The sequence below is a fragment of the Narcine bancroftii genome, chromosome 6, assembly GCF_036971445.1.
Source record: "Narcine bancroftii isolate sNarBan1 chromosome 6, sNarBan1.hap1, whole genome shotgun sequence".
In the NCBI taxonomy this organism is placed as follows: Eukaryota; Metazoa; Chordata; class Chondrichthyes; order Torpediniformes; family Narcinidae; genus Narcine; species Narcine bancroftii.
The window spans coordinates 60464069-60490737 of NC_091474.1; the positions used below are offsets into that span (position 1 = coordinate 60464069).

The 26669-nt window shown below is 42.5% G+C and overlaps 1 protein-coding gene across 1 annotated transcript in view; it reads left to right on the forward strand.

Annotated features, from left to right (window-relative positions):
* LOC138737301 (uncharacterized) overlaps positions 1 to 26669 on the forward strand; it is a 302978-nt gene that overhangs the window by 246100 nt on the left and 30209 nt on the right. The window contains 4 exon segments of the mRNA XM_069888055.1: positions 6373 to 6606; positions 13131 to 13234; positions 22242 to 22386; positions 26002 to 26232. Coding sequence (XP_069744156.1) covers positions 6373 to 6606; positions 13131 to 13234; positions 22242 to 22386; positions 26002 to 26232 — 714 coding nt within the window.

Here is a 26669-nt window from a genome sequence, read left to right on the forward strand (position 1 = left end):
GCCATGAAAGACCCCAACAATGAAGACGCTGTTTACATCCGGTACCGCACGGATGGCAGTCTCTTCAATCTGAGGCGCCTGCAAGCTCACACCAAGACACAAGAGAAACTTGTCCGTGAACTACTCTTTGCAGATGATGCCGCTTTAGTTGCCCATTCAGAGCCAGCTCTTCAGCGCTTGACGTCCTGCTTTGCGGAAACTGCCAAAATGTTTGGCCTGGAAGTCAGCCTGAAGAAAACTGAGGTCCTCCATCAGCCAGCTCCCCACCATGACTACCAGCCCCCCCACATCTCCATCGGGCACACAAAACTCAAAACGGTCAACCAGTTTACCTATCTCGGCTGCACCATTTCATCAGATGCAAGGATCGACAATGAGATAGACAACAGACTCGCCAAGGCAAATAGCGCCTTTGGAAGACTACACAAAAGAGTCTGGAAAAACAACCAACTGAAAAACCTCACAAAGATAAGCGTATACAGAGCCGTTGTCATACCCACACTCCTGTTCGGCTCCGAATCATGGGTCCTCTACCGGCACCACCTACGGCTCCTAGAACGCTTCCACCAGCGTTGTCTCCGCTCCATCCTCAACATCCATTGGAGCGCTCACACCCCTAACGTCGAGGTACTCGAGATGGCAGAGGTCGACAGCATCGAGTCCACGCTGCTGAAGATCCAGCTGCGCTGGATGGGTCACGTCTCCAGAATGGAGGACCATCGCCTTCCCAAGATCGTATTATATGGCGAGCTCTCCACTGGCCACCGTGACAGAGGTGCACCAAAGAAAAGGTACAAGGACTGCCTAAAGAAATCTCTTGGTGCCTGCCACATTGACCACCGCCAGTGGGCTGATAACGCCTCAAACCGTGCATCTTGGCGCCTCACAGTTTGGCGGGCAGCAGCCTCCTTTGAAGAAGACCGCAGAGCCCACCTCACTGACAAAAGGCAAAGGAGGAAAAACCCCACACCCAACCCCAACCAACCAATTTTCCCTTGCAACCGCTGCAATCGTGTCTGCCTGTCCCGCATCGGACTGGTCAGCCACAAACGAGCCTGCAGCTGACGTGGACTTTTTTACCCCCTCCATAAATCTTCGTCCGCGAAGCCAAGCCAAAGAAAAAAAGAAAGGGTGATAAAAAAAGACGTGTTGGGACTTGATTAAGGAACAGGCTTTTCAAAGGGCTAAGGATGCGTAGGCAGAGGCTGCACTATTGGCTCATCCAGATCCTCCAGCGGCCCTTGCCCTTACGACGGATGCGTCGAACATTGCCGTGGGAGTGTTCCTGGAATAGTGGACAGATGGAAATTGGTAACCGCTAGCATTTTTTAGCTGCCGTTTACAGCAGCTGAATTTTGTTACAGCACGTTTGATGTGAAGTTGTTGGGTCTGTACCTAGCAATACATCATTTCAGATATATGCTGGAAGGATGGCCTTTTACAGTCTTACAGACCACAAGCCCTTGGTACAGGCGCTGGTGAAGTCATCCGACCCTTGGTCATCCAGGCAACAACGTCAATTATCTTGCGTCTAAATATACGACCGACATCTGTCACTTGGCGGGTAAGCTCAGCATCGTAGCGGATGTATTGTCCTGTCTAACCATTGCGACGGCGACAGGAGGTTTTGACATTGTGCAGCTAGCCATCGATCCAGGCTTAGAATTGCTGTCACCAGTCTCAATTTGCAAGTCGTTTTGCTTACGCATTTTTCCCCTGTAGTACTCTGCGATGTCTCTACTAGAATGCCTCGACTGGAACTTCCTGAAAGTTGGCACGTAAAATTTGTGGTGATATACATGGGTTATCACACCCATCAATACAGTCTACGGTGAGGCTTATTGCTGCTCGCTATGTTTGGCACAGCCTCCAACGCAATGTTTCACAGTGGGCCAGGACATGTCAAGGTGCAACGCCACATCAAGTCCCCTTTGCAACAGTTCCCTATGGCTCACCGACAATTTCAACATGTAAATGTGGATATTGTAGGTCCTCTGCCAGTTTATAAAAGCATGAGGTATTTGTTCACAATGGTGGATAGATGGCCTGAGGTAGTGCCCATGGAATTCTGTGATACAGAGTCCTGCGTGTGGGCTTTCATTACATCTTGAATTGCCCAATTTGGAGTTCCAATGCATATAACTTCTGACAGGGGTGTGCAATTTACTTCCACCTTGTAGTCAGTCCTGGGCAGGTGTTATTTTATTGCAATTTATGAAGGTCTGATATCTGTAATTACCAACTACAGGAGCCACAATAACTGAAGTCTACATAGTAAATGTCAGTAACAGAAAAAGTTTACTCAAAACACCCACGTGATATTTAAACAGTCCCAATGCCCTTCCAGGTGACCAAAACCCACCCTTTGAGCTCTGGCTGCCCATCACCATTCTCAGAGTCTTGACGGGCAGATTCCCCGGAAGTACCGCCTTCCACTTGCTGCCTACATTCCTACAGACGTGTGCTTCTACGCTGCGACGCTGACTCCCCAGCGCCATTACCACCTCGTTCCTGCCGATTCTACCCGCTAACTTATGCGAAACAATCCGCTACACCACCCCCACCCAGGAAGGGTGCAGGCAGATCTGGAACTTTGGCTGGTTGGCCACGAGGCTTCTTGGTCAGCATGAGGTAATCACTGGTTATATCCACATGTGCCGGTTTCAGACGGTCCTTGGTGTAAAGGTCCTGTCGGCTTCCAACATCCAATGTGTAAACCGTGTCTTCTCTTTTAACAACACGGAAAGGTCCTTCGTAGGGGCACTGGAATGGCGAGCCAGGTGATCCTCTCTGGACAAAAACATAATCAGTCATTTGTAGTGCAGAAAGAACATGAGTCGGAGGATCACTATGTCTGGCTGGTTGAGGAGATGGCAGTGATGAGCGCAGGCGTTTTATAAGGTCAAGCTGTTCCACCATCGTGGTTGGCAGGTCAAAATGTACATCCCCAGGAACAGAAATGGAGGCACCATATACAATCTCCGCCGAAGATGCTGCAAGATCCTCTTTTGGCACAGTACGGATACCAAGCAGCAACCTGGGCAGCTCATTGAGCCAATTAGGACCCTGAAGACATACTTTCAACGCAGCCATAAGATGGTTATGGAAATGCTCTACCAAGCCATTCACCTGAGGCTGGTAGGCAGTAATATGGTGCAACTGACTACCGCAGAACCTGCCCAGGACTGACTACAAGGTGGAAGTAAATTGCACACCCCTGTCAGAAGTGATATGCGTTGGAACTCCAAACCGGCCAATCTAAGATGTAATGAAAGCCCACACGCAGGACTCTGTATCACAGAATTCCATGGGCACTACCTCAGGCCACCTATCCACCATTGTGAACAGATACCTCATGCTTTTATAAACTTGCAGAGGACCCACAATATCCTCACTTACATGTTGAAATTGTCGGTGAGCCGTAGGGAACTGTTGCAAAGGGGACTTGGTGTGGTGTGTCCTGGCCCACTGTGAAACATTGCGTTGGAGGCTGTGCCAAACATAGCGAGCAGCAATAAGCTTCACCGTAGACTGTATTGATGGGTGTGATAACCCATATATATCACCCCTTTCTTGTGTTATTTGATGATTTGGATATTCATTTCCTCCAGAAGTTGCTCGTTTTTAGATATAACTCTACTTAGACTTTTGGAAATAGACTCGTTTATGAGACAAATAATAAAAGCCTGATAACTACCTGTTATGTCAATAAACATCGATAATATATAGTTAAAACACAGGCAAACCACAAAAAAACTAAAAATGTGACTAACTAAATTAAAATGTACACGCTGAAAAATAGCACAATTACGCTTTGGCCACACTGTTTGAAACACAAAAACATTATACATAACAAACAGCGTATAATGGCATGTACTTCTTGTTTTTAGATTTTTAAAATTATTTGAATATAGTATAAATGTTTATTGAGATATAGTTATCAGACTTATTGTTATTATTTTTATTTCAAAAGAGAGTCTATTTCCAAAAATCTTAAAGGGTTATATCTCAAATTTCTTTTTTCTTCATTTCGTATTTCTAATTTTGTTTCTTAATTTATACAGTCCCTTTCAAAATGACAAAATGAGGATATGATGAACAATACATGAAGTTCAGATTCACATCCTTCTATGATCATGGAGAATTAAAAGGACAATGTGTCTGTGTCATAAGGTTCTCAGGGATCACCCTCTGTGACCATCCAAGTTGCAGCTGGCACCTGATGAAGATTCATCACCACCATAAGGATGTGGACATTTTTAAGCGAATGGAAGGAAGCCTGAAGCATCAGTGCATGGATGGAAGAGGAGCATTTCTGCAGCAAGAAAAGTGTCTCAGGGAAGCTTCTTATGGTGTCATCTTTCTCATTGGACAACAGAAGAATCCTCATACAGTTAGAGAGACACTGATCAAGCCATGTGCCCTGAAGATGTGCTTAGAGAGGAAAGTGGAATGAAGCTGAAAACAATTCCCTTGTCAAATTCTACACTACAAAGGAGAATTGCTAATTTATTTAATGACATAAAAGAATAGGTGATTGCAGAAATCAAGGATGCTAGGTAAATTTGGATGTTCTCAGTTCAGCTGCATGAATCCTAGCTTCTTGCTTTTGTTCTGTATGTGAAGGGGGAATCCATCAAGGAAGAAATACTATTTTGCTGTTCACTGGAGACAAATACCAGAGCCATGGATGTGATGGAAAAGGTATCAGAGTTTTTTTGACTGTGAGGGTCTGAACTGGCACAAACTGTGTTCAGTGTGCACCAAAGGGGGACCTACCATGTTAGGTGCAAAAAGAGGCTTCGAAACTCTTATACAAGATTGATCTCCAAAAATCATGGTTGTTCACTGTATGTTACATCGGCAAGTTCTTGCTTCAAAACCCTTCCATCTCCTGTTCTGAATGTTCTTGGTCAAGCCATCAAAATGGTGACCTACGTAAAAAGTGGGGTTTTGAACTCTCGGCTGTTCAAACAATTGTCCAAAGATATTGATTCAGCATAAGAACCTGCTCTACTACATCAAAGTGTATTGGCTACCAACAGAAAACATTGTGACACGAATGTTTGAACTATGAGTTGTTTTTGAAGATGAAAAAAAAAGTACAAATTAGAAATCTCCTTTGATGAAAAGCTGTGGGCATTTTGCCTTGCCTACTTTATGAATATTTTTGATCAATTGAATAATTTGAATCTCAGGATGCAAGGCAAGGGCACAACCATCATATAGTTGTCGATGCTCTCAAAGCATTTGTATAAAAGCTTGAAAACTGGAAGCACAAGGCTGATGGAGGGTAATTGGCCATGTCTGAATCTCTTTCAGCATTAGCTGTTAATGGAATGGATGCTGATGTTACAGAGGAAGTTGTCTCACATCTCAGCTGCCTCCGAGAAGAATTTCTGCATTACTTCTGAGAAATTAGCTGAGAAGGACTGGCACTGTGTGAACCCCTTTCTTGTAAAAGTCAACAAAGTCCCTGATGATCTGCAAGATAAACTTATTGGCCTTCAAAACGATTGTGGATGCAGAGATATCTTTGAGACTTTGTCTATTTCTGAGTTTTGGTCAAAAATGGCAGATAGTTACCCAACATAGCAAAGGAGTGTCTTCAGAATATCCTGCTCTTCATGACCACTTATCATGACAAAGGCACAAAACAGGATTGAACTGGAGGCAGATCTCAGGTGTGCATCATCTACAGCAGAACCAAGGATGTGGAAACTGGTGATGAAACTTCAGGAACAGAAGTCTCATTAAAGTGGCTTAAGCTTTGATTTTGATATGCTTAATATATGCTTGCACTATTTTTTTATTTTTTAAAAATGTTAAATAAAATACTTTAAATTAGATAAAGATGTGTTTCTTTAACAGCTGCCTTTGACTTGAAAATATTGCTGTCGTTGCCACTAGTGGGCACAAGTGAGGCCGGAAGCCAGGTGTACTTTAGACTGTATAAGGTTGATTTAGATTACTGATCTAAATCCAATTGTAATCTTAGATAACTTTCTTCACTGTCCACTGTACCACCAATTTTGTTGTCAATTTCAAACTTACTAACCATGGTAACTACATTGTCATCCAAGTAATTAATATGTTTCACAAACAACAGTGGACCCAGCACTGATCCCTGTGGCATGTAATACAGTTTACAACCTCAGGATATCCCAGAGCATTTGCAGCTTATTGAATTATTTTCTTTTGAGGTGCAGTCATTGGTGAAATGCAGAAAATATAATGGTCAATTTAGACTCGGCAAGCTTCATTAATCAGCAATGTGATAAAGCCCAGATTGGAGACAGGGCTTCGTTCTGAATAAACATGTGTATTCTGACATAGAGCTGAAACTGTATACTAATTAAATTCTTTTTGCAGAGCATAATATACTACTTGATTCATTCTCCAAAACTTGAAGACTGGTTAACCAATGAATCCATACAGGAAGCTCTGGATCCTTGCACAGCGTGGAATTACATCGACAGGGACCCAGCAGTTTTTAATATGAACATCGACGAGGACTATGACCACTGCCTCAAGGGAATCTCGAGAGCCAGCTTCTGTAATACTTACCTGGAATGGATCCAACATTGTAACAGTAAAAGGACAAAGGTGCACAATTAAATTATATTTCGCATTTCACTCATTGACAGTTTGTTTCCTGGTCATTTTGATAATTTCCCATTGTACAGCACAGCACAGAAACAGGCCATTCAACCCAACTGGGCAATAGCATAGATCATCTCCATGTGAACCTTCTCCCACTTCTCTTCCTCTACCTCTCCCTGCATCTCTTTCAATCCCTTTTTATCTGATATGCTGACCCTTGAATGCTTTTTTGATTTTACTTCGATCCCAGCATAATATTTTACAGGATTTATAACAAGGTATTTATAGCCCAAGTACAAACAATGGGATATATACCTTCTGGCACATCTAACTTTAAAACAGATAACCATTAGGTCTTCCCTTTTTCAGAATAACAAGTTGCCTTTTTTGTCTTTTCCGATAATTGTAACCTATTGATGGACTATCAGTAACTCCAAAGAATAGAAGTTACCATCTCATGATGCTGACCTGAGACCCGAGCTTGTTCTGGGGGAGGGATTATGGCGTTACCGCCTTTATTAGGGGAATCGAGGGGGAGGAGCCACAGACACAATCAACAAGAGACGGGCCAGCCAGACATGTATGAACAGTAATACAGTGGTTCCACCACACCTATAACTGCTGATATTTCTACTGCAATATATAAACATGCTGAAGGAACTCAGCAGGTCATGCAGAATTCATGGAAGCATAAGGCAAATAATGTTTTGGGTCTGAGCCCTTCAGGTATGCTGAAAATCAGGCAGACGCCCAAATAAGAAGGTGGAGGGAGGAGGGGAATGGGGAGGAACACAGGCTAGCAGGTGATAGGTGGATACAGATGGAAGGGGGAAGAAGAGAAAGGAGCTGAGAGGTGATTGGGAGGGTAAGGGGGTTGAGAAGGACACTCTTTGATAGGAGAGAGGGTGGGAAGGGGATGGAGAGCTGGAGTCAGAAGGATGAGGGAAAGAGAGAAGGTGGGGAGGGGGTTGCCAAAAATTGGAGGTTGATATTGATGTGGTCCTCCAATTTAACGTGGCCTTAACCTAGCAGCAAATAAGGCCAATGGGATGTAAAATTGAAGTTGCTAGCCACTGAAAGAACCTTGCTAATGCAGCAGATAGAGTGATGGTCCTCAATTAAGTAATTCCCCCAATTTGCATCCAGTCTCCGAGATGTAGAAGAGGCTGAATACACATTTCTACTGATTTATTTTTACTCAGAAATCTCGTTCTTAAATTCTCTGTTTCTCCTTTAGAACGGTTCTAAATCTTGACTGTCTCCCAAGTAAGGCTATCACTTTAATGACGAGCTTTCCCTGGTTTGCATATTTACTGCTTGATTTTTAAATCTGCAGACCTATTGTTCTAAGTCAAGAGAGCAAAAAGTTCCTCTCAATCTGTGCTTTTAGCATAGTATGAGGTTGGATTGAATCCATGTGTCTGAGGGACATTAGTGTGATAGTACAGATTCTATCACCAATGTGTATAAGTACAGATGGTCGTGTAGGATGACTGTGATTGGCTGAGAGTGTAGCCACACCTACTGGCAGGTCTTAAAGGATTGCTCCTAGCCAGACCAGATCATTCTGGACTGGTCGACCTACTTGTGATATGCTCCAGTCTTTTAGTTAATAAAAGCCTTGGTTTGGATCAACAAGTCTGGTTCTTTCGACGCGCATTACAATCAAACAAAGACCATCCCTCTCAATTTCTTTCTCTATTCCTCTTCTCACCTTGTTTGGCATCATGCCTCTGAGTTAGAAAGTTATGGGTTCCGTCAAAGCAACCATTCGAACACAGTGAAAGAACTCAAAGGCATATCAAGCATAATGACAGAATCTTGGACTTGGTGAAAGAGTCCATGGTGTTTCACGAGAGTGTTATCACAGAATTGTAGATCATCAAGGCAGGAGTAGGTCATTTAGCCCTTTGAACATGAATCATTCAATATGGTTGTGGCTGAACATGCAACTTCTGTACCCTATTACTGCTTTATCATAAGAAAAAGGTGCAGGAGAGGATCGCTAGCCCAATGAGCCTGCTCTGCCATTTAATAGCAGATCTGGCCTTAGATAACCTTCCATGACTGATGCACCATGGCACCTAGGACTCATTGCACCTCACCTTTTCATAATTTGTTACCATTCATATAATAAGATGCACATAATTGACTCCAGCATTTTCCCCTCGATCAAAGTTAGGTCTTTAATTCTATGATTTCTCGCCCCTCCTTTAAAAAAAATTGTGTCACATGAGCTACCCTCGAATCCAAAGGAACTGATCCAGTGTAGAGAGTGTTGGAAAATAATCATTGTTGCATCCAGGTCTACCTCCTTAATTACTGTCAGAGGCAAACTATAAAGCCCTAGGGATTTATCAACTTCCAATGCCATCAGTTTACCTAACACATTTTCATAACTGCTAACAATTTCCATTAGTTCCTACTGTATGCTACTTCCTCAGAACCCTGCTATTCCTAAATGTTATATATCTCCTTTAGTGAAATCAGAGCAAAACATTTATTCAATTTCCTTGTTCCCCATTATGAATTGCTCTGAATCTGACAGCAAGGGGCCTACATTTGTTTTAATTAGTCTCTTTCTATTTATAGTACATAGCTTTTGAAGTTTTGAAATGATTTTTTTAATGTTCCCTGCAAGTTTACACTTGCACGCTATTTTCCCTTTTCCAACTACTTTTGTGTTCCTCTGCCAAATTCTAAATTTCTCCCAGGCCTCATGTTTGCTACTTTTCCAAGAAAACTTATATGCCCTTTCTTTGGTTTAGAAGTTATCCCTGGCTTCCCTCTTCAGCCACGGTTGAGCTATCTTTCCTGTTGAGGTAAGAGCGCGGTGGGGAAGGAGCAGGCAGAAACTGTGGCTCTGCCAGATCAGTTCTCTCTGTGAATTTAGGGGAGGAGGTAGAAGTGGGTGGTGTAGGATTGGAGAACTATCAGGTTGTCAGGAGTGGTGGGGAGTTCACCAAGTGATGAGGTCCATGATGGTCTGGGAGGTGATATTCTAATGATGGTTTGTGGGGTCTTTGTTTTGGGATAGATATGAGGAGATGTGAAAGAGTTTAGCCCCCACAATGTGGAGGTCAGTTCGCCAGATGAAAACCATAACCCCCGCCACCCTGTCTCAAGGTTAAACAGTAAAGTTAGGGTTGGTGTGAAGAGAACGGAGAGCATCACATTCAGGTTGGAATGGGAGAGTGCGGTGGAGAATTCTAGGCAGTTACTTGGCCATCAGCAATTGGAGAGGTAAAAGGTCAAGAGCAGGAAACCTGCTGGGGGGGATCCAAGAGGAAGATGATTGTTGCGTAAAAATAACATTGGTGGGAATTCCTTGTCAAAGAAATCAGCACGGAAGAGGAAGAGGCGGCAAAAGAAGCACAGCTTGGAAATGGGCCCTTCAGCCCACCGAGCCCATCTCGCAATCATCCACCATTTACACCAATCAACACTCATTTCATTTAATTTTGCCCATATTCATATTTAACTCCCCTCAGATCCTTCCAGTCACTTACACATAAACAGTAATCAACAGCGGCCAATTAATCTACTAATCCACACAACTTTGGGAAAGAAACCAGGGTACCCAGAGGAAATCCATGTGATTACAAGGAGAACATACAAACTCCACATAGTATCAAAGGTCAGGATTAAACCCAGGTCTCTGGAGCTGTGAGGCAGCTTCTCTGCTAGCTGTTCCATTGTGTCACCCCTCTCTGACAGATTTTCCAAAGCCTTTCCTTTTTCTCATATTCCAATGTACGATATAAAACTGGGTTTTCTCATGGAGTGAATATTTTTCGGAATGCCACTTTTTAATCCCTATTGCCCAAACAGAACACAGGAATCTCTTTTGCTTTAATGTGATCAGATCAGCGATAGTCTATTTTCACTTTCATGAAAGTCAATAATTGCTGATGCGTAGAGATTTTATTCTTGTGAATCACAAAGGTACTATCATTGCATCTCCCACATGGTTTTTATTTATAACTCCTTGCTATTAGCATTTCAAAACAGTTAAAAATGGAGTACAAAGACCAATAATTGTAGAATGCAATGCAGCACTGGGAACTGTGTTTGGTTTACTGCATTACAATTCACATAGGATGTTTGGCTTTGCAGATTCACCAGTGTAATACGAGGTCTTCAAGGGTTCATTTGTAGCTTAAGGATTTGGATTGTGTCACTTGAGATGTTGTAGTTGAGCCGTTTAAGGTGATTAAGAATGGAGGTGGAGAGATTGAGTCTAGAAGAAATATTAGGCTCTTTCAAACTGCTGTGTAGAATGAGGTCAACCAGGCAATTTGCATGGTCTGCACCCCAGTTACGTGGCAGTTTGAAAGGATCCAACCAGTCAATCCTGTCGAAATCCAGTTAAACTTACCTAGGCCACGTCCATGGTTGATTTGAAAATGAAAATGGCCAACCACTTATTCTGGTGACGTCAGTACTTGTGTGCGTGTGTCTCTGGGTAGCCTGCATCTGAACATCAGGTAGTACTTCCAGAGAGTGCATGACGCGCCATTGTGGAGGCGGGTTGGCAAGAGGGCTACCCAGGTGCTGCAATTTGAAAGGGACTTGTGTTATCGGGAATCAGAATGCATTTTGACACGTGAAGGACATGCGAGTTCACTTTTACGTAGAGCCTTTCAGACTCAGAGGGTCTCAGGAGGTCGATTAAAATGTCATTACTACTACACTCCTCACACCCTGTCCCCTGCAAGGATTCCATTCCCATTTCTCAATTTCTCTGCCTCCACTGCTGAGTTCTTCCAGTTCAGAGCTTCTGAAATGTCTGCCTTCTTCCACAAATGTGGCGTCCCCTCCACCGCCATTAACTTAGCCCTCACCCACATCTCCTCCAACTCCTACTCATTTGCCATGGCCCCCTATACCCTCAGACACAACAAAGATAGAATCCCCCTCATCCTCACCTACCATCCCACCAGCCTCCACATCCAATTCATCATCCACCAGAATTTCTGGCCCTTGCTACAGGATCCCACCACCAGACACATTTCTCCTTCACCTCCCCTCTCAGTCTTCCGCAGGGACCGATCCCTCCGCGATTCCCTCCCCACCCACCAACCCCTCCCCCCCCCCCCCCAGCACCTTCCCCTGTGCCCAAAACTTGTGCCCACACCCCCTCCCTAACCACAGCCTGAGGCTCCAAACAGGCCTTTCACGTGAAGCAACACATCCCTTGTACATCCAGATAACTTGTTTACTGTATCCAGTGCATTGTTTGTGGCATTCTGTACACTGGAAAGACTGGTCATAGACTGGGAGATCACTTCGCTCAGCACCTCCACCACATTCATAACCACGGCAACCTCCCAGTGGCCAACCATTTCAATTCCGGGTCATACTCCCGTGCTCACATGTCTGTCCATGGCCTTATGTACTGTCCCACCCTGACCACCTGCAGACTGGAGAAACACCTTATTATATTTCTGGGCACCCTCCTGCCACATGGGGTGAACATTGACTTCACTGCTTTCCATTAAACTGGGCTTGCCTTTTCTTCCCCCTCCCCTTTTTCCTGTCTTTCCATTTCTTTTACCCACCCACCCCAACCATCCCCTTCCCCTCATTGCTGCTGTCCCCTCCCTCCTTTCTCCACCTATCATCTCCTGCCTTTACCACCCACACATACCCCCCCCCCCCCTACCCTCCTACTCTTTTGTTTGGACGTTTGCTGGCATTTTCTCATACAGTACTTTGATGAAGGGCTCAAGCCCAAAGCGTCAGTTATTTATCTTTGCCTTTGTTACATAAAGGACACTGTTTCTCCAGCATCGTGTGCTTTTACCTCAGGTACTGAGATTGGTAATTTTTTTTGGAAAGTACATAAATGGTTACAGAGTTAAAATACATGCCTGGATTAGGGTCCAAATTAAAATGAAAGAACATGCTTGAGGCTCTGTTTCCAGTTTTCTTTCTTAACAGTTGCTCCGTTCCACTTGTACAAATATTTTATTTATTTTCTAAGTGTCCTGAGGCCAGTTCAAGCAAAGCAATAAATCAGAAGAAAGATGAGGTATTTTTTTTGTTCCATTATGATCTGCAAAGTCTGCCTGAGATGAAGATGAAAAGAGACTGAACACAGACTTTAAAAAAGAATTGGAAATAAAGAAATAATTCCAGTGTTCTAGTAATAAAGCAGGTATAGAGCTAGTACAGGAACGATAGGCCAAATGATCTTCAATCCCATTGTATCTAAATTGTACTGCCAATTGTCTAGGTTGTGAACCTGTATGTCCCCTCTATCATCTCCGAGTTTTTTTTCTCTTCTACCCTCCCATTCAGATCCACCTATGACCTCTCACCTGTTTGTCTGTATGCAGCCCCTTCCCCTCCCTCCTCTCCCCTTTTAATTCAGCACCTGCCTGCTTTTTGATCATACCTTGACAAAGGGCCCAGGCCCAAAATATTGATTACCTTTTACTTCGTATCGATTCTGCGTGACCTGCTGAGTTTCTCTAGCACTTTTGTGCATTGAACTGCATGTAATGTTCTATGTTATGTTGCAGCCTGTGAATGGTGATGGAGATTCTCCTCTGGTAACCCTTTGTTACAGTCTTTCTGTCCTTGGCAGAAGAGCTTTAGGGACAGCAACACACAACATGTCCATCAGGTAATCCATCATGATCTTATCAACTCAGTTCTGAAAAGAAATGTAGTGAGCATTGCAAAAACTCTCGTCAGTAAATGGGCTGCTATGTGGTACAAGTTAAGGGATTTTCATGTTAAACTTATTGCCATGTTAAAGATGCTCTTTAAATACAATTTGTTATTGAATCATTACATTGCAACCATATCGTTTCCTATTTATCCTTCTAACTGGTAGAGCTCAATAATGCACATTGTCTTCTAACTGAGTTCATTTGGAAAGGGATAATTTTGTGATAAGATAAATAGTGTCATGACACTAAGGTAAGACAGCAAACTTGCAGTGAGTTGAAAATAAATAAGATTTGAAGTCAGAACAAATAAATGGTTATTTGAGCTCATGAACATTAGAGAATTTAAAAATGGGGGGAAAAAATGTCGGGCTCAGAAATCGTGAAATTTATGCCTTTCAAAGAGTAGACAGGGAGAGAGAAAAAGAAATGAATTGAATCTCATTCAACAGTAGTTATCAATGAGACTATTTGACTCCACGTTTAAACAGATCAGTTTAACCATGAGTGAAGCTACCTGTAAAATACTCTGGAACAAGTCTATTTTAGTTCATTTCCACAGCTGCGACTGATCTACAGAGAGAGGCTGATTTCTTATTTAGAGTAGAAAAGACTAAATGTGGATATAATCCCAATCTTTTAAATGCTGAGGCACTGGCACCACAAAGCATTGTGACTTATTTACCTTGCACTCAGAGCAGGACGGCACAAATATGAGACTCAAGAAAGTGTCAATGTGAAAGGAAGATGCCAAACTAAATTATGCCTCAGCAAATTATCTCTCAACAAATGCCAGGGGAAAATCTGAGATCAAGAGTAGATTTCAGATTTTGTTGTCAGAGTACATCACATGCAACCCTGAGATTCTTTTTCCTGTGGGCGAGGTAGAATTACCTCTTACTGGTAGTGCAAAAATACCTACACAATGTACACATATAAACAACCGGCTGTGCAATACAGAGAGGGGGAAAACAGTAAAGTGCAAAAGCAAGAGTCTTTAAATGAGTCTCTGATTGAGTTTGTTGTTGAGGAGTCTAATGGTTGAGGGTAGCAGCTGCGAGTCTTGTGGCACCTGTACCTCTTTCATGATGGCAGCAGCGAGAACAGAGTGTGTGCTGTTTGGTGTGGATCCTTGATGATTGCTGCTGCTCTCTTGACAGCAGCATTCCCTGTAGATGTGCTCAATACTTTTGGAGGGCTTTACGCTCAGAGGTATTTCACCTCTGTAGAAATTTACCAGGCTTTCTGATATCATATCAAACTTCTGCAAAAAGTAAAATTAACTGAATAAAATGAACCACAGACAATAGTGACCAGGTATTCAGTAGAATAAAATGGATTGTAATTTACACTTTTATAAACAAGTGATTATTTTTTAAAAGGGTAGTGTCAGTGGGAAAAAAATCTTAAGCTTCCAACACTCTCCAACGGTGTCATCAAGTTTGCAGATAACAAGACCATCGTCGGCATCATCAGCAAAACAACGAGGAGTCGCAACACAGAGAAGAGGTGGAAAATCTTGGGAAATGGTGTGAGAATAACAACCCGAGTCTTAACGTGGACAAGATGAAGGAGATGATCATGGACTTTAGGAGGACCAGGAAAGACCACCCTCTACTACACATCAACAACTCAGTAAGGGAAAGAGTGGAGAGCACCAAAGTTCCTTGGAGTTCTCTTAACAAGTGACCTATTGTAGACACACTATATCTCCTCACTTGTCAGGAAGGTGCAATAGTGACTGCACTTCCTGAGAAGACTGAAGCAGGCAAGGCTATCAACCACCATCTTGTCAACTTTCTACAGGAGCTCTATCGAGAGCATCCTGGCCACAGTATGGTATAGTTACTGCAAAGAAATAGATTGGAGGCCAATTCACAGGACCATAAGAGTGGCTGAAAGGATCACTGGAGTCTCCCTCTTTCCTCCACCCCCCCCCCCCCATCGACATGACCTACCAGGATCGTTGCCTGAAGAGGGTGCACCTAGTCATTGAGGACCCCCTTCCACCCCACACACAGCATCTTTCAGCTGCACCCATTGAGAAAGAGATAGAGGAGGATCAGAGCCAGCACCACCAGGCTGAGGAACAGCTTCTTCCCACGGGCAGTGAGAATGATGAAAGACCAAAGGAACAGCTCACACTAACCATCTGAGACTCTCATTTGTACAAAACAAAATTTATTTATTTATTTGCATATATGAATACTTGTTCTGCATGTGAATTGTTTGTCTATATATGTGTTATGTCTGCTTGTGTGTCTGTGATTTGCACCAAGGACCGGAGAAAACTGTTTTGTTGGGTTGTACTTGTGCAATTGGATGACAATAAACTTGACTTAAAGAATTCCCTATTATATTTAAGATAAACAATCACCATAGATGAATAAAGGTTTTCTTGCAAATACTTGAATTTCATATGTTGATAGAAAACAGTAAGGTTTTGTACTTCAAGCTGTTACCACCTTCCTATCATTGGGCACTCAGCTAATACTGTCAGCAATCAGTGGTGAAGCTATCCTAACAAGGCTCTGAACTTAAAAAAAATGCTTCTTTACTTGGTCTTACTAGTTTGACTTCATTTTCCAGAGCCATGGGGTACATCCTGATGTCTGTTGGTCAGAGATGAATAACCCTAGTTATTTCCTCTCAGGTTGTCGGTTAATCTGAGAGATTAATCAGAGATCTGAGGAGCCTCCAAGACAGCCTGGAGAGTTGGCAATCTGATAACAAATTCAATTAAAATTCTCCTCATTCTAGTGTTTCATAAAATGAGGAAGTGTTTTCAGTTGAACATTATCCTATTAGATTTCCCAAGCTACTTTAGTGATTAATCGCAAAATTGAGTGGGACTTTCTATTTAAAAACACTAAAATACTGGAGGAACTCAGCAGGTCTCACAGGGTCCATAGCATGGGAGGATATATAATCAAAGTTTCATCAAGGTATGAGCAAAAAGCAGGCAGGCACCTGAATAAAAAGGCTGGGGAAGAAGTGGGTGAAAGTGCAAGGGGAGGAGCACAGGCCAACAGACTGAAGGTGACAAGAGAGGAAAGGGGAGAATTGATCGGGGCAGGGGAGTGCCTCTGTGAATGCAGAGCTGGAGGAAGGGAGAGCTGGAAAGGAGAAATATGATAGGGGAAGGGGAGGGGGTGCTAATGGAACTGGAGGTCGATGTTAATACCATCTGGTTGGTGGAGGGTGCCCAGGCAGAATATAAGGTGTTGTTCCTCGGGTCTGCCTGCTTTTTGCTCATTCCTGAAGAAGGGCTCAGGCCCGAAGCATTGGTTATATATCTTTATCGCCCGTGGACGTTGCGAGACCTGCCGAGTTCCTCCCTCCAGCATTTTTGTGTTTTTACTACAATCACAGTGACAGCAGACTTTCCTGTTTCATGCAATTTTTCTATGCGAAAATCGCATCTGCCCTGAGAGCAGGTTGGATGGATATGTTGGTCATCTCTTTGCATGGTCACTTAAGTGGTGACCAATGTATCTTATTCTTTGTTTCTTACGTAAAAAAACATAACCTTCTTCCTTGTGCCAAGCCATGCATGTATCGCTTTTGAGAAGGAACATGTTGGAGAGAGGAGCAATGCTTATCAAGCAGACAGATCCAAGTAAACAGTTTACACAGAAGATAATTTGCACAGAAATAACTGTGGTAATGAATTGAAAAACTTCATTAAATTTAATTCAGTAATTTATTTCTTTTTGGTAGAAAACAAAAGTTCCAAAGCAGTTCAATGGACAATATTTGACTCAAAAGTTACATAATTATTAGATTGTCATTAAAAACCCATCTGATTCATTAATATTTTTCAGAAAAGGGCATTTACCATACTTATCCAGACTGGATTATTTATTATTTTAGACCCATGAATATGGGTGATCTTAATCACTCTCCATTGCTCTTTACCACAGCCCATAAATGAATTTAAAAATTAATTTGCATAGGTAACCAATAGCTGAGTTTGGGGACATGCCTGAAAGTAGAAAAGGGAAATACAGACACTGAGACAGTTAATGTCACAATCAGCAGTAATGAAGCGATTAGAATCAAGGATGCGCAAGACAGGAGTACAGATATTTTCCAGTATTTTCAGGCTGGGGGAAATTACCGAGTTTAAGAGGGGTGAGGCCACGAGTCACTGTGAACACAAAGATGAAAAGATAAACAACATTTTGAGCTAGAGACACAGTTTCTCAGAGAATTTGACCACAAAAAGACCTGTCTACACGATTGAAACATCACTTTTTTTAACCTTGTTCCAATTGTATCTATCTTTTATATTGATGATCTCTTTCAGTAATTAGGAAGGCAATGACATATTATCCTTTATTGCAAGATTTGTGTACAAGAGCTTTTGGCACATTAGACTTCATAAATCAAAATATTGAGTATCAGATTTGGGATGCTATGGTAAAGTTGCGTAAGACATAGGTGAGGCCAAATTTGGAGTATTGTGCACAGTTTTGGTTTCCTAAATACTGGAAAGATATCAATAAGATTGAAAGAGTGTATAGATGATTTACTAGGATGTTGCTTGGACTTCAGGAATTGTGTTACAGGGAAAAATAATATAGGTTAGGACTTTATTACCTGGAGAGTAGATGAATGAGGGGAGATTTGATAGAGGTATTTAAAATTATGAGGGGTAGATACAGAGTAAATACAGCTGGGAGTAACACATGAAAATCTGCAGACACCGAAGTTGAAGTAAAAACACAAAGCTGGAGAAACTCCTCAGGTCATGCAGTGTCCTTTATGTAGCAAAGGTAAAAATACATTGGTTATGTTTCGGGCTTGAGCCCTTCATCAAGGTATGGAAAAATGATGGTAGGCGTCCAAACAAAAGAGTGGTCACAAAGGCAGGAGGTGATAGGTAGAGAAGGGATAGTAGGGATCAAGGGGAGGGGGATGGCTGGGTAAAGGGAAGGCGCAGGGAGGGAGGAGGACTGGAAAGGGGAAGGGAAGGGGGAAGGGGAAACCAGGTGAGCAGAAACCAGAAAATTCATTGTTAATGCCTTATGACTGGAGAGTTCCAAGATGGAAAATCAGGTGTCGTTCCTCCAATTTACGGGTGATCTTGGTGAGACAGTACATATGGCCATGGACATATGAGTATAGGAGTGTGACATAGAACTGAAATGGTTGGCTACTGGGAGGTCCCTGTCACTGGCGTGGACAGAGAGAAGTCGCTCAGCGAAGTGATCTTCCAATCTGTGCCCAGTCTCCCTGATGTAGGGAAGGCCACAAAGGAAGCACTGGATGTAGTAAATCAGTCCTGCGTATACACAAGTAAAATGTTGCTTCACTTGAAAGGCATTTTTGGGGCCCCGGACCATAGTGAGCGAGGAAATGTGGGCGCAAGAGTGGGACCTCCTACAGCCACAGGGGAAGGTGCTAGGAGGGGAGGGGCTGGAATTGGTGGGGAGGGATGAGTGCACAAGGGAGTTATGGAGGGAGCGGTCCCTATGGAAGGCAGAGAGGGGAAGATGTGTTTAGTATTGAAATCCTGTTGTTAGTGCCAGAAATTCCAGAGGATAATACAGCTGGCCTTTTTTCCACTGTTAGGTGAGATACAAACCAGAGGTTAAGAGTGAAATATCACAAGAAGTAGGCCTATGGCCCATCAAGTCTGCTCTGCCATTCAAATCATGAACTGATCTATCTTCTCAAAGCCCCACTCTCCAGCTTTCTCCCCGTAACCCTTGGTGCCCTGACTAATCAAATATCTGTCAATCTCTGTTTTAAATTTACCCAATGTCCTTGCTTCCACAGCCACTTGTGGCAACGTTCCACAGTGTCATGATCCTCTGACTAAAGAAATTTTTCAGCATCTCTCTTAAATTGATGCCCTTTTTTCATGAAGTTATGCCCTCTTGACCTAGAATCCCCTACCATGGGAAACATTCTTCCCACATCTAATCTGTCCAGGCCTTTCAGCATTCAAAATTCTTCTCTGAAGTACCCCCTGTGCTCCAATGAGTACAGTCCAAGAACCAACAAACATTCCTCATATGCTAACCTTTTCATTCCTGTTATCATTCTAGTACATTTTCTCTGAACCCTCTCCAATTCCAGGACTTATTTTCTCAAATAAGGTGCCCAGCACTGTACACAGTTCTCCAAGTGAGGTCTCACCAGTGCTTTATAGAATCTCAATATTACATTCCTGCTCTTATACGGTATTCCTCATTCCAACGTTGCATTCGTCTTCTTCACCACTAACTCAACCTGAATGTTAATCTTTAGGGTATCCCGCACGAGGTCACCCAAGTTCTTTAGCACCTCAGAATTTTGAATTTTCTCTCCATCTAAATCAATTTTCCTCCCAAAGTGCATGACCATGTACTTTCCAACATTGTATTTCATCTGCCATCTCTTTGCCCATTCTCCTAATCTATCCAACTGTCTATGAAGCCTTTCAGTATCCTCAGCACCACCTCCCCTACCAGCTATTTTGGTTTGCTCTGCATATTTAGCAATAAAGCCAACTATTCCATTATCCAAATCATTTATATACAACATAAAAAGAAACGGGTGACTTATCTCTCCTTGGTCCATTTAGCTTACCAAGTACCTTCTCTCTCATGATCTTGACTGCACTCACTTCTCTTCCCAGAGACCCATAAGAGTCTGGTCAGTTCCCAATGGCACCCATTGTTTAGCCACGACTCAGTAATGGCCACATCATATCTGTACTGCAAGATCATCCACCTTGTGTCTAAAGCTGCGTGCATTTAAGTATAATAACTACAGACCAATTTTTGAATGCGCTGAGTCTGTCATCCCTCCAGCTATTATTTTGTCTTGTCACCTGCCTGTCACCTTTGCTGCACACTATCTTCGCTTTACTTCTGTTTTTCCCCTAGCACTAGCACTCTGGTTCCTAATCCCCTGCCAAATTAGTTTAAACCCTCCCGAACAGCAATTATTAAGCCTACCCACCGGAATATTGGTGCCCTTTGGGTTCAGATGTAACCCATCCTTTTTGTATAGGTCGTACCTTCCCCAAAAGAGATCCCAGTATCCAAGAATCTGAAACCCTGCATGCCCCCCACACCATTTTCTCAGCCAAGCATTTATCTGTCTGATCTCACTATTTTTGCCCTCACTAGCACATGGCATAGAAAGTAATCCTGAAATTACCACCCTGGAGGTCCTGCTTCTCAGCTTCCTCCCAAATTCCCTGTATTCCCTCTTCAGAACCTCCTTCTGAAAAGGGGAAACGTTGAGGGGGAATATTAAGGGGAACTTCTTCACACAGAGAGTAATGGGAGTGTGGAATGAGCTGCTAGCTGAAGTGGTGAATGCGGGCTCAATTTTAACATTTAAGAAAATTTTGAACAGGTACATGAATGGGAGGGGTTTGGAGGGCTATGGACTGGGTGCAGGTCAATGGGACTTGGTAGAAAAATGGTTTGATACAGACTAGAAGGGCCAATGGGCTTATGCTGTAATGTTCTAAGTCTTATGCAATTATCCAGGGCTTTGGTAAGGCCACACCTGGAATATTTGATTTGCTTCTCTGGAAAAAGGATACAATTGTAAGAGATTGAATGCAATGTTGACTGGATGGAATAGGTCTGTATTCAGATTTCAGGAAAGTGAGGTAATCTCATGAGTGTTTATGTGAATGCAGGGAAGATTTTCTCTTGCTCGGGGATTGATTAGCCAAGATCACATTCTCTACCCCAGAGGACTGTGGACAGTCAGCCATTGAGTTCATTTGAAATGCAGATCAATAGATTTTTGGATATTACAGGACTTAAGGGATATGAGCAGAGTGCAAAAAAAAAGTACTGAGATAGAAGAAAAATGAAGGCTTAAAAGGCCAGATGGCCTAACCATGCTCTATTTCTTCAGTTTTTTTTTAGGTGTTATGGTTGAACACCTGGCAATGTGTGCAAGTATCAGAGTAGGTGTGAAGCTTGTAGAGAGCTTATTATGCAAAATTTTAGATATCCATTCCTTTTCCTGATGTCTCTAATCTAGCTTTCTAATTATTTCAATGACGTAGCAGGGAGCTCAGCCAAGGCAACAACTGAATATCAGCTGTTGGGCTTCACTATTGTCTCCAAGTCGGAAAGTTCTGGGTTCACACCCCATTGCAGAGAACTGACTCCAAAGTCCTGGCCACTGCTTCCTTTACAGTGATGAATGCTTTGTGGTCAAGTGTGGTCTTGCAGTTGTGCCTCATTGATTATGAATTAGAGGTCATGCCTGGCTCAAATCAGATCTGGATAATTGTTTTATACACCGTTATACCACAGTAAAAAATTATAATAGTGACCAAAAGGACAGGCCTTTTGGCTTTTCACCATTTGGAAAAAATCTGTTGAAACCTTCAGATGTCTCCTCAGCATCTAAAGCTTTTTTGAGTTGAGTCTTTCACATTTCCTCTGAACTTTGAAAATGTAGTTAATTGTTGATTCTAATAAACAGTAGACAGCAAAGTTGGTATTTACCTCCTACCTTTACATCGTTTAACTCAAATTATGTTATTTGATGTTAGAGGTGGGCGGTTGACATAGTGATTAGCGCAACACCAGCACCAGGGATCGGGACCGGGGTTCGAATCCCTCGCTGTCTGTAAGGAGTTTATACGTTCTCCCCATGTCTGTCTGGGTTTTCCCCGGGGGCTCTGTTCCCACTGTTTGAAATCTACTGGGGATGTAGGTTAATAGGGTGAGATTGGGTGGCATGAGTTGTGGGCCGAAATGCCCTGTTAACGTGCTGTATGTCTAAATTTAAAATTAAAGTTAAATTTTTTTTTAAATTAAAAATTTCCCAGCAACCTGATAAACAGAAATTGCTGTGTTATTTATGGAACAATTCAAATTTTTGGATTCTTATTGGATTAGTTCAGCCCTAAATTATTGGAAATAGACTGTGAGGAGAGTATGTGTAAAGCAGTAGTCTGCATCACGCTGAACCATCTGTATGTCTTTGCAGCTTGGAATCATTTCTATATGGACTCCATGCATTATTTAAAGGAGATTTCAGAATCACTGCCAAGCAGGAATGGGTCTTCGAAGATATCGACTTGCTTCACAAGGTTGTTGCCCCAGGCATGCGAATGTCCCTAAAACTTCACCAGGTATCTATGCCCTTCAGTGATCAGAAAGAATATATTGTCCAGGCACACCAGTTATCCTGAGTAATGCAATGCCAGACAGTGAACTCATAGAAATGTTGTGTCATATAATACAAGAACAGGCTCTTCAGTCCACTAAAACTGTACTAACCATTATACCCATTTACACAAATCCTATTTTTTTATTCTCTCCATGGTCAGCATAATATCAAGGACCGAAAGGCCTGTACTCTACTGTAATGCTCTATGTTCCTATCTGTTACTCCCACATCCCAAACCCCCAGATTCTGCCAGCCATGTCGATAATTGGGGAGTAATTTGTAATGGCCAATTAAATTGCAGACACCCATATCTTTTGGGTTGTGGGAGGAAGCCCATGAGCTCACAGTGAGAACACCAAAGATCAGAATTGAAGCATCTCAGGACATTGGAGCTGAGATTTCCTTACTCTCTGCTGAGTTGGCTGTTACTGTTATACAAATGTATACAGAATGGCAGTGCAATAGGGAACCATTTGGTCCATCTTTAAAAAAGGTGATAATTAGCCTCACAGTGGTCTTCTTTCCCCATACTGCTGCTCCTATCAGATCTGAACTGTTAGACAGGAAAACATTCAGGCAAAAATGACAAAGCAAAAGCATTACAGGTGCGAGAAATCTGAAAATATTAGAAGTTCTCAGCAGTTCAGGCAACATCTGTAGAGACAGCAGCAGAGGTGACGGTTCAGATCAATGATCAAAAATAGGAAGAGTTAAAATGAATTATATTTTGAGATACAAAGATGGATGAGGAAAGGAGAGAACATTGGGAATGCCCATGACTAGGTGGAGGGGAAGGTATGCTGAATGATACATGTGATGCTGACAAGAATGTGCTGAGAATGTGTTAATTACAGATGACCTGCCTGGCAGAGATGTTAATGGAAGAAGATGAATGTGAATAGAGAGAGAAAAGAAACATTTCTAGACCCATGAGATATAAAATACTACACTTGCTGGAAATCTCAAATAAAAGACAAGGCTGAAAACACTCAGCAAGTCAGGCAACAATGATGGAGATAAAATGGAATTACTGTTACAGGTTGATGATCTTTCATCAGAACTGACTCGGTCTAATGCAAACTGGAAAGACTAATTGTTGCTGAAATTGATATTTTGAAATTTATCAATTTCAGTATTTTAATTTTCTAAATATTTTAAATTAATTCAGAATCTCTAATTCAGGGTTTTGAGCCCAAGATTTCAGAATTATTAGATACTGCTTGGACATTTAATTGAAACCAGGAGGATTTCCTGTTAGCATTCCAAAGATGTTGATCACTCTTGGGAGCAAATATATAGTGGAAGGAAACTGAACTGGAAATCCCATTTCTAATGTGATGTTTAGCTTTAACCATTAGAGTCCAAAAATTATTCAGTGATCTTTCCCCTTTCATTTTGAACACTTTTATCAAGCAGGAATTGTAAAACCATCACATGACCACCTATTTGCACCACTGAGAAGAACATTATTAGTACATTAGAGTAGTAGAGAGGCATGCAGCACTCTGCACTACTAATACTCGGCACACACTTAAAGATTGAATCAGCAAGTGAAAGGCTCGCACTGGAGTCTCAGAAAGAGAAATTGAGAATATCAAGTACAATTGAGGAAGGGAGAGACTGGGGTAAAATTATGTACTGAGAGGAAATGAGACAAGAGTTATAGGGTGGCACGGTTGGTGTAGCAGTTAGCGCAATGCCTTTACAGCCCCGTGCTGTCTGAAAGGAGTTTGTACATTCTTCCAGAATCTGCGTGGGTTTTCCCCGGGGGCTCTGGTTTGACGTACTGGGGATTATAGGTTACTTGGGTGTAAATTGGGTGGCATGGACTCGTGGGCCGAAATGGCCTGCTACCGTGCTGTATGTTTAAATTTAAAAGAATTCAGGGACTGGGATTACAGAGAAAGAGAGAGAGTGAGAGACTAGGATAAAAAAGAGAGAAGCTGAAACTGGAGAAAGAAAAAGATTGGAGTCAAAAGGAAAGGGAGCATGGTGCAAATGGACAGAGAGAGAGAGAGAGAGTTCTATTCATTTATTTTTGTCAAGACCTGGATGTTGCTGACAAGGCCAATATTTATTACCTTAATCTGACTGGCCTTCCGAAGGTGATATTGAACCACCTGTTTGAACTTTGGTAATCCTTCAGAAGAAGATATTTTCATAGTGCTATTGGTTCTTATCTCTGAGCAGAGCAGAATGAGTGACTTTCTGGGACATTTCATAATCAAGTATAGGGTGTGGATCTGGGGTCTCATAGAGGTTAGACCAGGTAAGGGTGGATGATTGTTTTTCCTTAAATGCCATTAATGAATTGGGGTGTGTGGTTTATGACAATTTTCAATGGTCATCTTCACTTAGATTAATTAGTTTTCTTTGTCCAAATATAAGAGAGAGAAAGATGGCTTGTGGTGCCTCGATGACAGAACTTTTAAAAAACTGGAGACAGGAAGGTAGTCTGGCGACAGAAAGAAGGCTAAAGGCTTGGAAGCTGGTGTCATAAGGTGAAAATATCACCAAAGAAAGAAAGATTGAGTGCACAGAGTAAGAGAATGGATATGTTCTTTACATAGAAATTATGGTTCTTTTCTGTTCAAAATTTTTCCTATCTTCCAGTGTGGCCGTTCACACTCGAACAACCAAAACTCGAAATCTTCGGTCCCTTACATGATTTTATACTGAATACTGGAAGTGCGGTAATTAAAGAGGTGGGACTTGCAAATGCATATGCAATTCATTACCCCATTGTTGCAGTTCAGTTGATTGCAGGAAGTCCACAAAAATGTCAAAGGATGCCACCGGAAAAATTTCAGAACGGGAATGAGTCACTCATTTCTGTTCCGAACTTTTTACACTGCCTGTGTTGCGGGAATTTTGTGAAAATTTCTCATAACGCAGTGGCTGTGTAAAAACCATAATTGATAGAACGAGAAAGACACAGCCACAAAGACTAAAGGACACAGAGGGATAAGGGCATTACAGATATAGAAGGGAAGTGAGAGCAAGATTAAGAGACAGGTCATTAGAGTGCCTGGGGCCACAGACAGAGAAAATGAGAGCAGAGAAAGAATGCAAGGAAGACTGGTCTCTGAGGGATGGAGTTTAACTGGGGTCTGCAGATTGAAAAATAAATTGAAGATTGAAAGACTGCTTCTCAGATATAGAGAATGGGAACAGCAAAAGGAGAGTGAGAGTGGGAGAGACAGACAGAATGGAGAAATCTGGACATGTGAGAAGAGAGAAATTAGTATCAGAGAAAAATTAATCACTCCACTATCATCCACATTTAACATATCACCCTTTGCCATTTCAGCCATTTTCAATGGGATCCTACCATTAGTCACATCTTCTCCTGCTCCTTTTCTGCTTTCCACAGGGAATACTCATTCATCCCTCCCCTCCCCCTTCACCCTCTGTCCCCTGGTACTTGTAGAAGTTGAAAGCATGCAGCAACACAACAGACATGGAGGCATAGCATGATGTGGCTTGGGGAATTAAATGTCCTCCACATTCTCTGGTCCCTAGTTTCAATCTTGCAGTGCGCTATTGATGCTGTATCAATTGTATTTTATACTTTCAGGACCACTTTACCACATCCGATGAATATGAGGATCCCAAGGTGCTCTACAAGGCCATCAGCATCCATGAGCATTCACTGGTCATCTGTCACGAGGGAGACCCACTTTGGCGCCAGTCCATCCTGTCCAATGCAGAGGCTCTGCTCGCACTCAGGCACGTGGTAGATGATGGGGCCGATGAGTACAAGATAATTATGCTTCACCACCGCTACCTCAGCTTTAAAGTGGTGAAGGTATTCAGTGTTATCATTCTCTACTATCAGTGATTCTGATCAGAAGAGTAAATAAACTGGGTTTCTCTTCTCTAGAAAGAGAGGTGACCAGACAGAGGATGTTAAGTTTGTGAAATTTGATGGATATGGTACAAATGCTTTCGCTCATAGGAATAGTTCAGACCCAGGGCTAGATCACAACAGATCTATAGCCCCATTCAGACTGGCACTTTAACCCAGTAATTAACCACCAATCTACCAGTTAACGTGCCAGTGTGAACACTCGCGAAAGCTGGCGTCAGATCGCCCGGGGATGAACCGCCTGGGGAGGATGTATCATCGTTGATTAGTTTTGAGTCAGCATACCAGTTAGCCCAGTGTGAAAAGGACAAGGGGGTATACAGGCTTCAATTAGTGATGTGTTGATGACGTGTGCAGGAACGTGAAGGAAACAAAAG